The sequence below is a fragment of the Cuculus canorus genome, chromosome 1 (assembly GCF_017976375.1).
Source record: "Cuculus canorus isolate bCucCan1 chromosome 1, bCucCan1.pri, whole genome shotgun sequence".
Taxonomy (NCBI): Eukaryota; Metazoa; Chordata; class Aves; order Cuculiformes; family Cuculidae; genus Cuculus; species Cuculus canorus.
The window spans coordinates 72,275,412-72,290,411 of NC_071401.1; the positions used below are offsets into that span (position 1 = coordinate 72,275,412).

The 15,000-nt window shown below is 40.0% G+C and overlaps 1 protein-coding gene across 2 annotated transcripts in view; it reads right to left on the reverse strand.

Moving 5' to 3' along the window:
* The window catches only part of DHRSX (dehydrogenase/reductase X-linked), a 170,524-nt gene that overhangs the window by 51,330 nt on the left and 104,194 nt on the right, over nt 1-15,000 (reverse strand). For both annotated transcript variants that reach the window (XM_054056352.1, XM_054056353.1), the window contains exon 4: nt 10,165-10,266. In XM_054056352.1, coding sequence (XP_053912327.1) covers nt 10,165-10,266 — 102 coding nt within the window. The remainder of the gene's footprint in view (nt 1-10,164; nt 10,267-15,000) is intronic.

A 15,000-nucleotide genomic window follows, 5' to 3' on the forward strand; every position in this document is an offset into this window, starting at 1 on the left:
GGGAACTGCAAAGACATCTGCTGTCAGCCTGTCTGGCATCAGCTGTGGGAACATGTCCTATGCATGGACCTTCACTGGAGGGGTCTGGACACCATGAAAACTGCTTTGATAAACAGCTGCTGAGAGCAAGGCAGTGCCGGGATTCAGCCCTGGGCTGCCAAGGAGAGCCATCTCCATTGGGTTCGGTCTCTCTTGCCTCCTCCCAGAACAAGGTCTTCCACAGGTGTTTGAGTTTCTGCTCCAGCACAGAGCAAGTTCCCACTAGTTTGCATCTCCTGCTCCCTTGGAACGGGCTCTGCATCAACCACTGACATTCCGGCTTCCTAACAACCCCCTCAATTCCTTGTGATGACCAAAATGCAGGGCCCTGCTGAAGTGAAGAACAGAAAGCTGCTTCCTGTCCAAAGCTCTGGGCTGCACTACCCTCCCTCCCCTACCCCCAAAATCTGGTGACCCAACACTGATCTTATCAAGGAATAGCATGTGTGCACGAATGAGCTGAGAGGCTCAGCCCCAGACATGCATATCAGCTTCATCTGCCTCTCTGCTTCCTTGCAAACAGTAAGTTTGTTCTCCCTAATTTTCTTACCCAGTCACTCTAGCTTCTTTGTGTCTGAATCTGATGCAATGTCACTTTGCATCCTGCGGGCATCTGCCAGTCACATGCCTGGGTCACCCTTCCCTCACTCCTGAGCCTGGTTTCTTTATGGGGTCATGATCTATGGCTCTGAGGCTTCCACCTGCTTCACCATTCCCTCTTAAATATCAACCAGATGGGACACAGAGGTAGATGAGAATTAATTTGTGCAAGTCACATTGAAGTTGGTGGCCAGACAGAGGAGTAGAGTTCCAATCACCTCCATGCTGAAAGGGGTGGGGGGGGATAATTCTTATTTCTGTTAAATATCAGTAAACTCACAAAAAAAAAACAGTCAAGGATTCCCTCACTGCAAGAAAATGTTCAGTTTGTGCAAAACAAACCGGAGTTCTCAGGATTGAGACTCAATCTCCATGAACTACGTTCTGTCTAAGTACTTGTAAAATGCAATGGAGTGCCCTTCCTAGAATTCAAACATACCTAATACCTCTTATTATCCTCACCACCCAGGCAAGCTCCTTTCCTCCATACTTGCTTTCCTACAAATTTCATGATATTGAACAAGAATATATGCTACATTCACAGAACCACAGAATCACAGAACAGCAGGAGCTGGAAGGGACCTCTGGAGATCATCTATTCCAACCCCCCTTCTAAAGCAGGTTCACTTACAGCAAGTTGCACAGGAACATGCCCAGGTGGGTTTTGAATATCTCCAAAGATGGAGATTCCAAACCCTCTCTGGGTAGCTCATTCCAGTGCTCCGTCACCCTTACAGTAAGGAAGTTTTCCTCACCTTCAGGTGGAACTTCTGGTGTTCCAATTTGTGCCCATTCTCCCTTGCCCTGTTTCTGGGCACCACTGAAAAAGAGTCTAGCCCCATCCTCTTGACGCTCACTCTTGAGATATTTATAATCATCAATAAGGTCCCCTCTCAGTCTTCCCTTCTCCAGGCTAAAGAGACCGAGCTCACTCAGCTTTTGTCATAAGACAGATGTTCCAGTCCCCTAATCATCTTTGTGGCCTTCTGCTGTACTGTCTCCAGTAGTTTCTGGTCTTTCTTGAACCGAGGAGCCCAAAACTGGAAACAATACTCCAGACGGGGCCTCTTAGGGCAGAGTAGTGGGTGAGGAAAAAAACTGCCTTCGACCTGCTGGCCACACTCTTGATGCACTCTAGGATACCATTGGTCTTCCTGACCATGAGGGCACATTGTTGGCTCATGGTTAGCTTATTGTCCACCGGGACTCCCAGGTCATTCTCCACTGACCTGCTTTCCAGCAGGCCAACTCCTAGACTGTATCGGTGCATGGGGTTAGTCTTTCCTAGGTGCAGAACCCTACACTTGCCTTTGTTGAATTTCATTAGGTTCCTCTCCGCCCAACTTCCCAGCTTGCCCAGGTTTTGCTGAATGGCAGCACAACCTTCCTGTGTATCAGCCACTCCCCACAGTTTTGTGTCATGGACAAACTTGCTGAGGGTACATTCTGCCCCCTCATCCAGGTCATTGATGAATATGTTGAAGAAGACTGAGGCGGCAGTGATTCATAGTTTAAATATGTTAAAAAGCCTTTCAGTCAGCAAACTCAAATGTGTTACCATCAAGTTTTCCCCCATCCTAACAGTTCCCACCTAACAGTTTCCCCACGTCAGCTCTTCACTCTATCTTCTGCTATCTCTCACTTACAACTTCCTAGCCTCAACTGTTTCCCTTTTATTTCAGCTTTCCACACCAAGGCTTCTTGTATAAATCTGCCTCCCTTGGAAGTTTCTGTCTTGTCCCATCTTTACTCAAATGGGTCTTCTTCCTTTTCTATAAGCTTTGTCACTATGCATAAAAACACAAGAGCCAGCTCTTCCAGAGAGCTGTAGTCACGAGCCAATTGAGATCACCAGCTACAGCAGTTCACCAGCCATGTTTGGTGAGATGTTTAGGTTCTGAGAGTGTTGAAATCACGTCACAGCTCCATAGTCACGTTCCAACTGTACATCAAGGTAAAGCCCAGACACCCATCACCTCCTTACTATCCACCTCTCCCCATCCTGTACTTTGCTTGTCATGGAGATCACAGAGGACCCAGGTCCACAGTCTGGACAGTGGAGAGACCTGGAGAAGTCTGAAGTGAGCCATAATGCCTATCTCCACCCGAGCTCAGAGACAGCCACAGGGAGCAGAGGGGACACTGGTGACCAGACTCATTGCTGGTGTCTTTCCCTGCAAGCAGTACTTCCCAACACAGCTTGGCGTTGTTACTCCAGATATACTCAGTCTTACCTACGAACATGCCTTATACAGGAGAAATCTTTAGTGATTAAAATGTAAAATATTATTTTCAAACTGCAGTGCTTAACAAGCTTCTGACTCAACTTGACATGAGGATATTCCATGGGTGGTGAAAGGTGCATCTGCCATAGAGGAAGGCAGCAGCTTTCCTGCATTCACGCCCCCATTTCAAACTGTGATAACACCAGGGACTTTCTAAAGAAACTTGCCACTATTTTTGACATTAAAAAAAAAAAAAACAACCCACCCATGATTCTAAGACTTTTTTCTTGTTGTTCTTGCTAACAGATGAACTCTTTTATCTGTTGTTACAAAAAAAAAATAAAAAAATAAACTAGCCTTAGGCAAATGCTTGTCATTGAAACTCTTAGACAAATGCTTGGCATCCAAACTCATAGCCCAAACATAAAAGTATGGCTGACTAATGAAGAACTGAAAATTGAGTAATGTCTACTGCTAGTGCTCTCAGACTCATCTATAATGCTCGCAAGGGAGAAGTGGACTATATTAGCTGTGCCAAAATAGATAGAGCAATTAATCTTTCCAGTGAAGAGAAGCTGTTAGTTTATGAGTAGGATAAAGGGAAAAAAATGAAAAAAAAGTTCAGACAATCTGCAATCAAGGACTACAAGAACAACAACCAAATCTTGGTAGGCTCAGCACAAAACTGAAGAGGTGGCAATACCTCCTTATGAACAGATTCGTTTTCTGATTCGATGTCACACTCCTTCACAGGGAACGCACAAAGCACAGGCTAGCTCCATAGAAAATGCTTTGGTTAAAAAAAGAAAATATGATCCACAACTGAGATTTTATTTTCACACTAAAATACATCAGAGCATTCATGATTGGGTCTGGTTGGCAAAAAAAAACAACCCTCTGTTTTCTAAAAATAAGCTCAGTAAGTGTTTATTTGGCACTATAGTGAGTTATCCCACTCACAATCAGAGATAGAAAAGTCAGTCACAGCTTTCTAATCTAATAGGAAGTTCTCACAGAAGTAAAATATCTAGTTTTGCAATTTGTATAAAATATTTTTACCTAAAACCTATGAAAGCATTAGGCAAGAATAAAATATGGCTCACTTCTGTCTCTCAGAAAAGCCAGCGGCAAATGTCCCACACACTTAAGTAGAACTGGTCAGGTTTCCTAATCCATCAATAGCTGAATTTTGTATCTGTCTTCCACTGATAAAACATTCAAATTCAGGACATAAAAGGAAATGGGTCAAGAACCCACCGCACATGGCGTCTGAGATATTTCCGTTTTCACAAAGTGTTTGATATCACAGACACAGAAAAAGATTTGGAAATAATTAGAAACACAAAGATAGTATCAAACAAAAGTCAGGGTTTTCATGAATGAAATCCTTGCCCTCTGAAAGTCAGAGATAGCCTAAAGTTACTCTTCTAACATATTAATTCTTCTAATAAAAAATAAGCTTTTTATAAGAAATACAATATCTTTATAGAGGATACATACCATTCTGGCAGACAAAAATTCTATTCAAGTATAATGAAAGCTCTAGCTGACAACTGCTGCCAAAAATATGGGCACTAGGTAAATGTTGGCATTGCACAACCCTTGGTTGTGCTGAACAAGTTGGGCTGGATACGGTCAGCAGTAACATGGTGCTCTGACACATTTGCCCAGACAAGTTACTTCCAGTTCCCAAGGCACTTAATAATTGTAAAGAGCAGCATACAATCAGTGAGCGTCTTCATACTTTCCAGTCACTTCTCTTATAAAGATGACGTCTTCTGAAAAATTTGACTAAATGACATTTGTCATGCACTGAGCTTCTTCAGAAATCATGGCTCTGAGAGTATCTTCTCACTTTAGAATACATTAATGCTGCATGTTAGTGTCCTTATGGATCTTCTAGTTTTTCCCATTATCCATTGAATATCCATTATAAGCCAATCTTCCCACCATCTCAAATTACATTTTCCAGCTCTAAACATCTCCTGAAGGCCCAGCTCTTCCATGATGTCTAGTAACTATTATCCATTACAGACAGGTAAAGGGCCACTTGCCTTTCTGCTTGTCATCATCTCTCTTTCTCCCTGTCCTTCTACGCCTTTTCCATCTCAGCTTTGATTACTTATTGCTCTAATTTGTCTTCAAGGAAGGATAAAGATGAAACATGATGCTACAATCTAGGCACTGGAATGAGATTGATGCGATAGCAGATTATGAGTTCACCACAGCCTTCCTGTGTGGCTGGAGGACAAGCATTGTTTTTGATGTAATCCAAGTTCCACTGCAGTCAAGAGCAACTCTGCCATAACTTTCCTTCAAGGCCTTCTCCAGTGAAATTCCACTTCTCTGGTGTTCCTCATACAGTTTTCATCTTACAGTTTGCGTAGCTTGCATCTGCTACAGAGAGGGGGCCTGGCTCTTACCTAATCCAGTGGGACGGGATCTTTTCATAGACCCCACTGTGATAATGTAAGTAACTATAGTTAAACCTGACTAATCAGTAATACCTGTGAATAGGTGGGTACCTGTAAAATTATTCGTATTTGATATATTCACTTGTTCCAACCTCTCAGTTCTCACACTTCTGAAGACTTGATCCTGCAAATACTCAAACACAAAAATATCTTAGTATGTTATCAACCTTGGCAGTATCCAGGGAACTGCTCACATAGCCCCTTGTAAAGGATTATGACTGGAATGCACATGGCTGAACTGTGTGTAGGTAGCAAATAACATAATTATATTTAACACACTTATCTAGTGATACAGATTTTATTGTGTCTAGGAACTAAAGAGGGTAGTTTGATCTACCAGGTAGAAAATATGAACATCTGAATTAGCCAGCATTTCAGAAATATTGATTTTAAATTGGCTTAGATTGGCTTCAACCTGAAATACATTAACTGCAATCTCTCTACAACTGGCTGATAAAATTCTAAAATATCTAAGTTCTTTTTTTTGTGTTTGTGTGCAGACCAAGGAATATAGTAAATGTCCTCGTTGTTATCGCCCTTTTGTTTCCTAACCAATAGCCAAAATCACAAACCATCCAATGAACTGCAACAGAGAAGATAGTTGGTATTTCTTTGTTAATGAGTTAGACCATATATGTTTCGTATCCGTAAGTATTCCGTTATCACTAAAGATGCTGTGATTTTGGTGTTAGCCCTCCTGGGTTTAAGATCATTAAGTACTATAAACAATATATAAGTTAAAACATCAAGTACAAGGTGCTGAGAAACAATTCTAGCACACAAAGAAATCAACTGACTTCAAGTTAGAAAAAAACTCTCCAGCATGAAACAGTGACCACTGCTTGTGGAATTTTAGGAAGTGTTTCACTATCTGTCCTTTTTGCAGCCACAGGAAGATAGCAGGCTTTCTAATGTGTCTTAACAGCAATATCATTTTAATAAATGTATTAAATAGTTACACTACTATACATGCTGTAATTTGCTAAATGCTTTTCAACTGTACAAATACACAGTTCTTCTCAAAAACAAACAAACAAAACAAAAGAAAAAATAGCACCCAAATGCTAATTAGCAAACTAGAAGATATATTCTTCTGACCTTCCATCAGAGGAAATTTCCTGAACTGCTTGTGCTGCACCCATCTTTTTGGGCCTCATAGTTCACCTGTTTAGCTTGCTTGTTTTTTTCACAGAAAATGAATTTGTGCTTTGTGTCATAGCATTTTTCTTTTTTTAGCACTAGCATATTATACTGTTTAAGAAAATGTTTATGTAATATTCTATTTGCATCTTTACTATGTTTTGTTTATTTTAAAAACCAAGAGCTGAGCATGCACATTACCAATGCAGAACGCATAGTAATGGAACAACAGGACTTTATTTGTCAGCTGAAATAATGTGTGCATTCAACCAAATTTTTCCTTTTAAATTAGAAATTAGAAAGTTAAATGTATATGCTAAAATCAGCTACAACAAAAAGAAAGGAGGTGCCTCTCATCCACTAATCTCCATTTTGAATGTTCTGAATGTTAAATTCTTAAAATGCTTGAGTTAGTTGGATACCTAGACCTCATTGAAATTTTTGTGGGATCTGGGTGTTTAGCTTCAGGAGAATACTTTGAAACTCAGGATTAATTCAATTTTCAACTAGATCCTTGAGTTAGGCAAGTGATGGAGATACATTGTTTTAAAAAATTACCTGTGACTTGGAAAACTGCTGAATTTTATAACTAGCTCAAGGCAGACATGTAGTATTGATTATTTACCTAGCACAGTAATTCATCCCGAATCACCTGTCTTTAATAATATTTCAATGTTAATTTAATAGTTTGCATTAGTGTATAATGTTAGAACTTTTCTCAATTCATCTTGAAATGTTTGGTTTCTCAATAGGTTCACATAAGCTCTCAGCAAATATCATATCCTATATGGATACATATAAGATGTGGAAAGATCACTAATGTATAGACACGACTATATCCATCAATTTAAAAGATTTAGATCTAAAGCAATTAAATAGCATTAATATAGGGTGTGAAAAAAATGCAATGTAACATTTCTTGGCATTTTTACATTAAATGTAATAACATCAAATTACATTAAATGTAATTACATTGTATGTAATGGAGAGCAAAATTCTTGTTAGGTTGCTGAAGGTTTGATTCAGAAGTCATGGGATTCACACAAAGTCTGATTTTCAAAACCTCATGGGGACTTTCCATTAGCCCAAACAGACTTTGGGTCAGACTCTCAAAAGCATATGACTGCTTACAAATGCATTGTGCAGATACCTGGCTCACAAGATCTTCCTTGTATGCTAAAAAGTAAAAATACCTGTTCATATCAATAATGATAGAGCTTCAGGATCTGGAAGATGCAAGGAAGTACTAGATAGTGAGAAACTTACTATTCCAGATGCATATGCTAAGACATGAGAAAATCAACCATTACATCGTAAGATGCCCTGAAAGACCTCTAACAGTCATGCAAAATGCCTTCCTATTGACAACAGAGTTTTCTGACAGAAAGTGTACACACTGACATACAACATGCCCAACAACAAATTCCCATCAGACATTTAAATATTGCAAACATTGTCTTCTCCCAGGCACCCAAGCTTGTGTCCAGGGGGTCATGCAGTGAAGACAGCAGAACTGGCAATTGTGATGAGACTTTTGAGTGGGTAGTGTTTCCAGCTCTGCAGTCCATGATGGATGGAATCTTCCTGCTTAGTGCATTGCATTACAGTGAAAACAAATGGCAAAAAATGAAAGAGGATGGGAAAGCCTACCAGTTAGCCCAAACGTCAGCATTTGTTTTGCATGGGCTCAACACTGATGGAAAGCAAAGAGAAGCTGTTCAGAGGTCTTCGCATCAGGCCATTTCTCCTCCATTAGGTATGTTTATGTTCTTCTTGGTTACCAAGAAATCACTTGGCCTTTTACTATGAAACTAGCAACAAAACTAAATGCTGCAGATTATTTACAAGAGCAAACAAAAAAGACCGAATAAAATACTGTGGGAAAGAGCTTTCAGAAGTGGAAGCTGGTGACTTGCCAGGTAATAGTCAGAGACTAATCTAATTTTATGGGAGTCTACAGCAGTTTTGGACATGACTGTTTAGTGATTCTTTTAAAGATTCAGCAAAAAGCAGAGTTGGACCATTCATTTCATTGTAGTTTCAAACAGGATTTTCTCAAACAACAGATTTATCTTGCCAACTGGTATTTAGTAACCAAGCATAAATGAAATCAAATGCCCATCTTGCAGGTCATGAAAATATAGACAGATTCAGGCAACTATTAGTTTTGAGCTTCTTTCTTAAAAGATCCTTTGGGCCTACGCTCCTTGGTTTCTTATTGTACTAGGCATACTAACAGATCTATTTTCATATAACGTTGTTTCTTGATTAAGACTTAACTGTTATTTTCATTCATTGTGTAACTAGGGCACAACAAAATCCTTTATTCAGGAGGGCTTCCAAGCAATGATGTTGCTTCAGAATCACCATTTCTCCCCCAAGCTGCCCCCAGAGCCCTGCTGCACAGTCCCAGCTTTGCTCAATGCAGACAAGGAGTGGAAGGCAGAGGATGCCTGATGGGTGGATAAATCTCAAAAGAGTTTTTTTCCTACAAAATGCTGGTTTTTTTAAAATAGCGTTGTTCCCATCTGTGTAACAGTTTGTTCCCTGCATCTTTAAAAGTAGGCATATAAAACTGGAAAGATTTTGTAACCACAGTTAGATATCCACTACCTTTAATTATTGCAAAATTAAAATAACAACGGTAGGCTTTTTTGACTCATCAAATAAAAATGAACATTTAATTGAACATTTCATGAATGTTTCATATCAATCAGGAAATAAAATACTCTTGAATTTTTATTGCAATATTTGCTTATGTTACTGAGAGCTCTTTAAGGCATCAAGAAATATAACAAACCCATCTATCTGCAGCACATTTGCTCTCACTAGGACTGAAAGGTGCAGAGGAAAACAGAAAATGTTCTTTGAGATGTCTTAATAAAAATACATGCAAATAATTGGGGAAGCAAGAACAGCAGCATATAACAGCAGAAAACTTCTAAAAGAAGCCTAAATTGTTGCTGGTGGGTTTTTCCCCTAGTTAAATAGAGAGGTAAAAATTGCCCTTTAGGAAAGTGCATGCAGAACATGCAGGGTTTTTGGAAGAAAATTATTGCACAGGCTGGTTTCCAAAAATACTGTGGCTATTAAACATAATTACATGGCACGTTTATGAATAACAAAAGTTTAAATCCCTAAGAGTAATGAGATTCATTTGATAATTGTATGAACACAAGATAAATGCCCTTTTAATTTGTTCTCTGACCACCGAGGACGCAGCTTTATGGACAAATTTTCAGCAGCACCTTGATCTAAGCAGTGACTGCTCTGAGGCTGTTGAATAACCTCAGATGGATTAACTATCCAACCCAGCTCATCAGGCAGCCACAGTAAACACATGTGTTCACACAGGGGAAATGTAAGAGGAGAGAAAGTAAATAAAGATGAAAGGACAGGTTTTCTACAGCTTTCCTTTCTTTTTTTTTTTTTTTTTTTTTTTTAATTAGGAATGCTCAGTTTCTTGTGTACTCACATGATTTTTAGTGCCGGAGAGCTAAAAAAACCCCAAAGTTTTCAGTCTTCTCAGCTGACAATCTCCTCAAAAAATGCAATTTAACTCCAAGAAAAACATCCCTGCTAATGCAGCTGCATGGTTCAGATAATTGATTTGAAATGTGAAGTGATAGAGAAGAACCCCATCGGTCACAGGGGAAGTAGATACATGAATTATATACAGAACTCACCATTATTCACCAGGACATGGAGTGGACAATCCTTTGCTCTAAACCGCTGCACAAATTGCCGTATAGACTTCATGGAAGCCAAATCACAGTATAAAAACTCCACTGGGAAAGAAAAGAAGATGAACAAAACCAGAGTTAACTCAGTTGCAATTACATTAAAACACACTCATAGATACAAACAAGGACTCCTGCGATAATGTCACTAGGAAAGCAAAGATTCTAAAAAACACCCAGGATTTTGAAAATTATGGGTGAAGCTGGTCTCAGAAGGTTCTTCTTCCTTCCTTCCTTCCTTCCTTCCTTCCTTCCTTCCTTCCTTCCTTCCTTCCTTCCTTCCTTCCTTCCTTCCTTCCTTCCTTCCTTCCTTCCTTCCTTCCTTCCTTCCTTCCTTCCTTCCTTCCTTCCTTCCTTCCTTCCTTCTATTGATTCTTCACAGAGCAAATATGAGGAATGCTGGTGCTAGGAGGTGAAGAAAGGTATCAAACAGAGCAAATATGTCTCAACCCTACTGGTTTTCTTCTACTGCTACTGTTTAGGAAAAGGGGCTACAGCTCTTCAGCACTGAGATGATCGAGACACTTCAGCTTGAAATCCAAAGGAGAGAGGAGAAGCCACATCGGGCACCACAATGTTTCCCTGTGTTTCTGATGCCAAATATGCTTCCCTGCAGGGTTTTTTTTTCCAGATTATCTGCTGAATGTTTGTGGCCCAGACAGTGATGGAATCTGACAACACGTTATAAAACAAAGCTTCATTGAGGCAGCAGGAAAAATGAGCAACAGCGTGCCCATATGGTGACTCATCTGATCACCGATAGCAAACATGGCATCGTAACTGATATTGTGGCTAAGTTGGACTTCCAGAGACACTTGGTGTACAGATCACCTGGCAGAAACAGCCAGTCATGTAAATGTCTTTTGAATGTGGGTAAGAGTTGTGCGACCCCTTGGATTCAGCAATGGCTCCAGTGTGAGTTGAGAGGATCGTACACCACAGGGATACTTTAGGCGGCATCCTGCCCATGCTGCCAATGTTGGTCAAGTGGCAAGGTGGGAGAGGGACAGCAGTCTGCCTGTGCCAATGATGTTGATCAAAGGGCAGGGTGTCAGTGTCTCAAAATATCTTTAACACTTGTATGTTTTTATTTTCAAGAAAACATGTCTCTAACAAAAGCATCCTTTGTCCAAAGTATTAGTCAGCCATTGATCTTCACTAGAACACTACAAAATTAATTAATTAAAATTAAAAAGATGTTTAAATCCCCAAATAACTTTAATCCCATCAGATCCGAAAGTCGTCCCATTGCAGTTGTTTGGCTTTCACCCCTTGACTCTCACAGCACTGCCTCATTGGTTGCCTCACCCTGCATGACAGCAATGACCAGGGTTACAAAGTGAAAAAAGCAGTGCACCGCCCCAACAGCAGTAACTATCCCCACATAAAAAATCCAAATTCTTTAGAAATTCTGGGAAAGGATAAAAAGAAAGAAAATTGTGTCCTGATAGACCTGTTTCAGTCTTTTAGAAAGTTTACATATTACAGGCCAGGCATTTGTTTCATTTCAGCATTAGCTATGTTTTAAGCATGAAAATGTGAGTCTCTAGTGCAGATGTTGTTTTCTCTTCTGGTTTGACACATGTCACAATGAGAGTCAAAGTCAGTTAGATGTTACCAATTCCACCCCAGCCAGAACCAACACACTAGGGCTGTGAGGTGGATTTGCCTGAACCTCTTCCATAAAGTGAATTTATGAAGAAAGACCAATAGGTTTTTCAACTTTATAAAGTCAGACAGTACTGAGCAACTCCAGTAATTAAGCCCAGCTGAAAGAAAGGTGAAGGCTGTACAAATAATGCTCCCCCTGCTCTGTGTCCTTGCAGAGCGAGTCCTTACTGCGTGGTTTGATTTCAACAAATTCCCAGATTTCCTGAGCTGTGACAACCCCTAAAGAGGTGCCTGGTCACCACAATGGTTTTAGTGACCACATCTAGGACTGGGGCTCCAGGTCCTCAATGCATTTTTGCTGATCCCATCCACCCTCCCGCTCGTGATCCCTCAGCTGCTCCGCTGTACTGCATGGGAAGGAACAGCCACACTCTTCCTTGTGTATGACTTTCCCCTCCTCCTTTTATGAAAGAAACAGCCTTTAAAAGAAAGGAAAATTAAAGATACACAGTTCTTCATGGCACCAAAAGAAAGCAAGCTGAGATTCCAGTTCTAAGGTTGTGATTTTTTCAAAAAGTCTGTGAATATCATTTCAACAACACTGACCCATGAATAACACCGGACAATTTCTTAGGCTTGCTATAGAATGCCTGCAATTTTATTTAATCTCACTGACGTCCTGCATCTGGTGTTGGTAAGGAAATGCAAAAGTTATTAACTCCTTTTAAAAAAAGAGAGTTCTTCAGGTCATTCCAGTTGTGGCCTGGCAGCTATATAAAACAATATGAGCCATGGCACAGTAATTGCTCAGATGCGCAAAACCTGATTGTAGTAACTGATTAGTAACTAGTGCAACAGCAAATGGAGTAAAGACCTAGGCCAAGCTATATGCTGACTCTGCTGTGGCTTTACTTCTCCAGGCACCTGATCGAAGAGACTAGCAGCCTTAGAAAGCAGCCTCTCATACTACCAATGAAGGAGTGCTTTTTACTATAAAATGTTCATCTTGGTGCAGAAGGCAATGGACTTTCGTTAGCTGTGGTATTTTGTGGCAGAGTGCAAGGTCCAAATACTTATTCACCACCCATATAGACTGTGGCAACATTATTGACTCTCCCGGACTTGGCTAATGACACTAAATGTGCAAGAAAAGCAGGCTCCTGAAAACATTTACTGAGCTAAATTTTAATCTCTCCCCTCGTCTGACCTCGAAATTTCTGCATTGCCAATTACAATGGTAGTTAGGTAACCAGTAAGACAAGGCAAGTGCTTTTCAGGCTGACTGGTACAATCCCACTCTTCCTGGGAATTAACTTTTTGCCTGATCTCCCTTCCTTAATTTTACAGTTTTGCAAAGTAATTGCTGTCCTTCTTTATGAGTGTACAGTGCCCAGAGTACTGGCATACTAGGCCAAGGCTATCGTTACTAAGCTTATTTACTTGCTTACTTGGGAAGCGTGTCATCGTATTCGGTATTTGTAAAGCACTTGCCATCAAAAGATCCGAACATGCTTTGGAAAGCAAAACAAACAAACAAAGCAAACCCCAAACTTATTTTTGCTCATGAGGCAGAAACATTAATGGCCAGAGTCCTTGTCTGTGCTTATTTGTTCATGACAGCTCTTTGCCAGGAAGGCTGTCTCACTGGCGTGAGCGCCACCTAACTGAGGTGCCATTCCGATCGAGAAAGAGTGCCAAAACACAGCTCCAAGTCATATTAACTCAGTGGCAGGGCCATGAACATAAACACGGCTTTTTCTTTGTCCTATCGTCCAATTATTTATTTTTTTTTTAGCAGTGTACTGAAGAATTACACATCAGGAAAATAAGGACAGTGGTTAGTTTTTACAATATTTCAAAGCATGCACAAATTTACTGAGCAAGCAATTTTAAAAAAATGTCTTAAATAATAAAGATCAGTATTTAATAAAATGAGCAAATGACCAAACCTGAACACTTAGCAATGTGACATGAATCACTTCCCATAAACAACAATGGCAAAAGGTTTCCTATATGGGGTAGGTATGAGAAAAAATATGCACAATAACAACAAGCAAACTGAAACATATAGCAAAATTAATATTTAGGTATGGAACTAGATGATCTTTAAGGTCCCTTCCAACCCAAACTATCCTATGATTCTATGATTTTGGTTTGTCTGCCACTAGTCTTCAAATTATTGAAGTACCTAATAATTGACAATAGTGGTCATTACGCTTTTGAGTTTAATAATATGTTTTCAAAACTAACTTGTTCCTTCAATTTGCTGTATGCCATTAAGAATAAAAATGGGGAATGGAATGTGCATATAAAATATCTGCATGTATCACTACTGAAATACTCTGTTTTCCAACTCCATCCAATTTTATCTCTCCTTCTCCTGTACTTCCCATTGCTTTCAAGTACTTCTGAAATGACAGACATGCCTGTATTTCTTTCCTCTAGTGGATATGTTCCCTGTTCTTACATTAAAAATCTTTCCAATGAAAGCAAGTGAGTATATAATTGTCAGACACTAGCTAAAACATTCACTGTTAAAATATTTTACTACTATTTTATTGTAAATTGATGACTCAGTTGTCAGAAAGTTATTAGCTAATAAAATATAAAAGGAGCATAATTTCCCAAAAGACAGCTAGAGTTACTTATGCCATTATTCACATATGAATAGATATGTATATGATGGTGCTACAATTGCTGCTTTGCCTAATTGCTTTCTTTCAAACATGTACGTGCCTGGTGCAGCACCTTTTCAGTAACAAAGAAGTTGGTATGATGTCTTTTGGGCTGCTCCTCAATAAGGACACATGAATCACACAAAGCTATGCTGGCTGATGACACGTGACACCTTTGAGCACCTGTACAGTTCAGTGCCTGTTCCTGCACTGTGCACCCTCCATTCGCTTAGCCATGGTAACTGCAGTGAAAGGACCCGAAGGACAACAACCTGCTGGCTCTTGGAGAGCTTTCTGACATCATGAGCCCCATGGGAGCCAAGAGGAGACCCAGAACTAGGCAAGCCTGACACTTCCCAAGTGTCCCTGCTACCCCGAGTTTCTCCCTTCAGATCAACTTCCCCATTTCTGTCCATCTCCTTTCTTCACACTATTAACATACCTTTCCTTTTAACATCTAGACTCGCCCTTGTTTGCTTTTCATGTCAGCCCAATT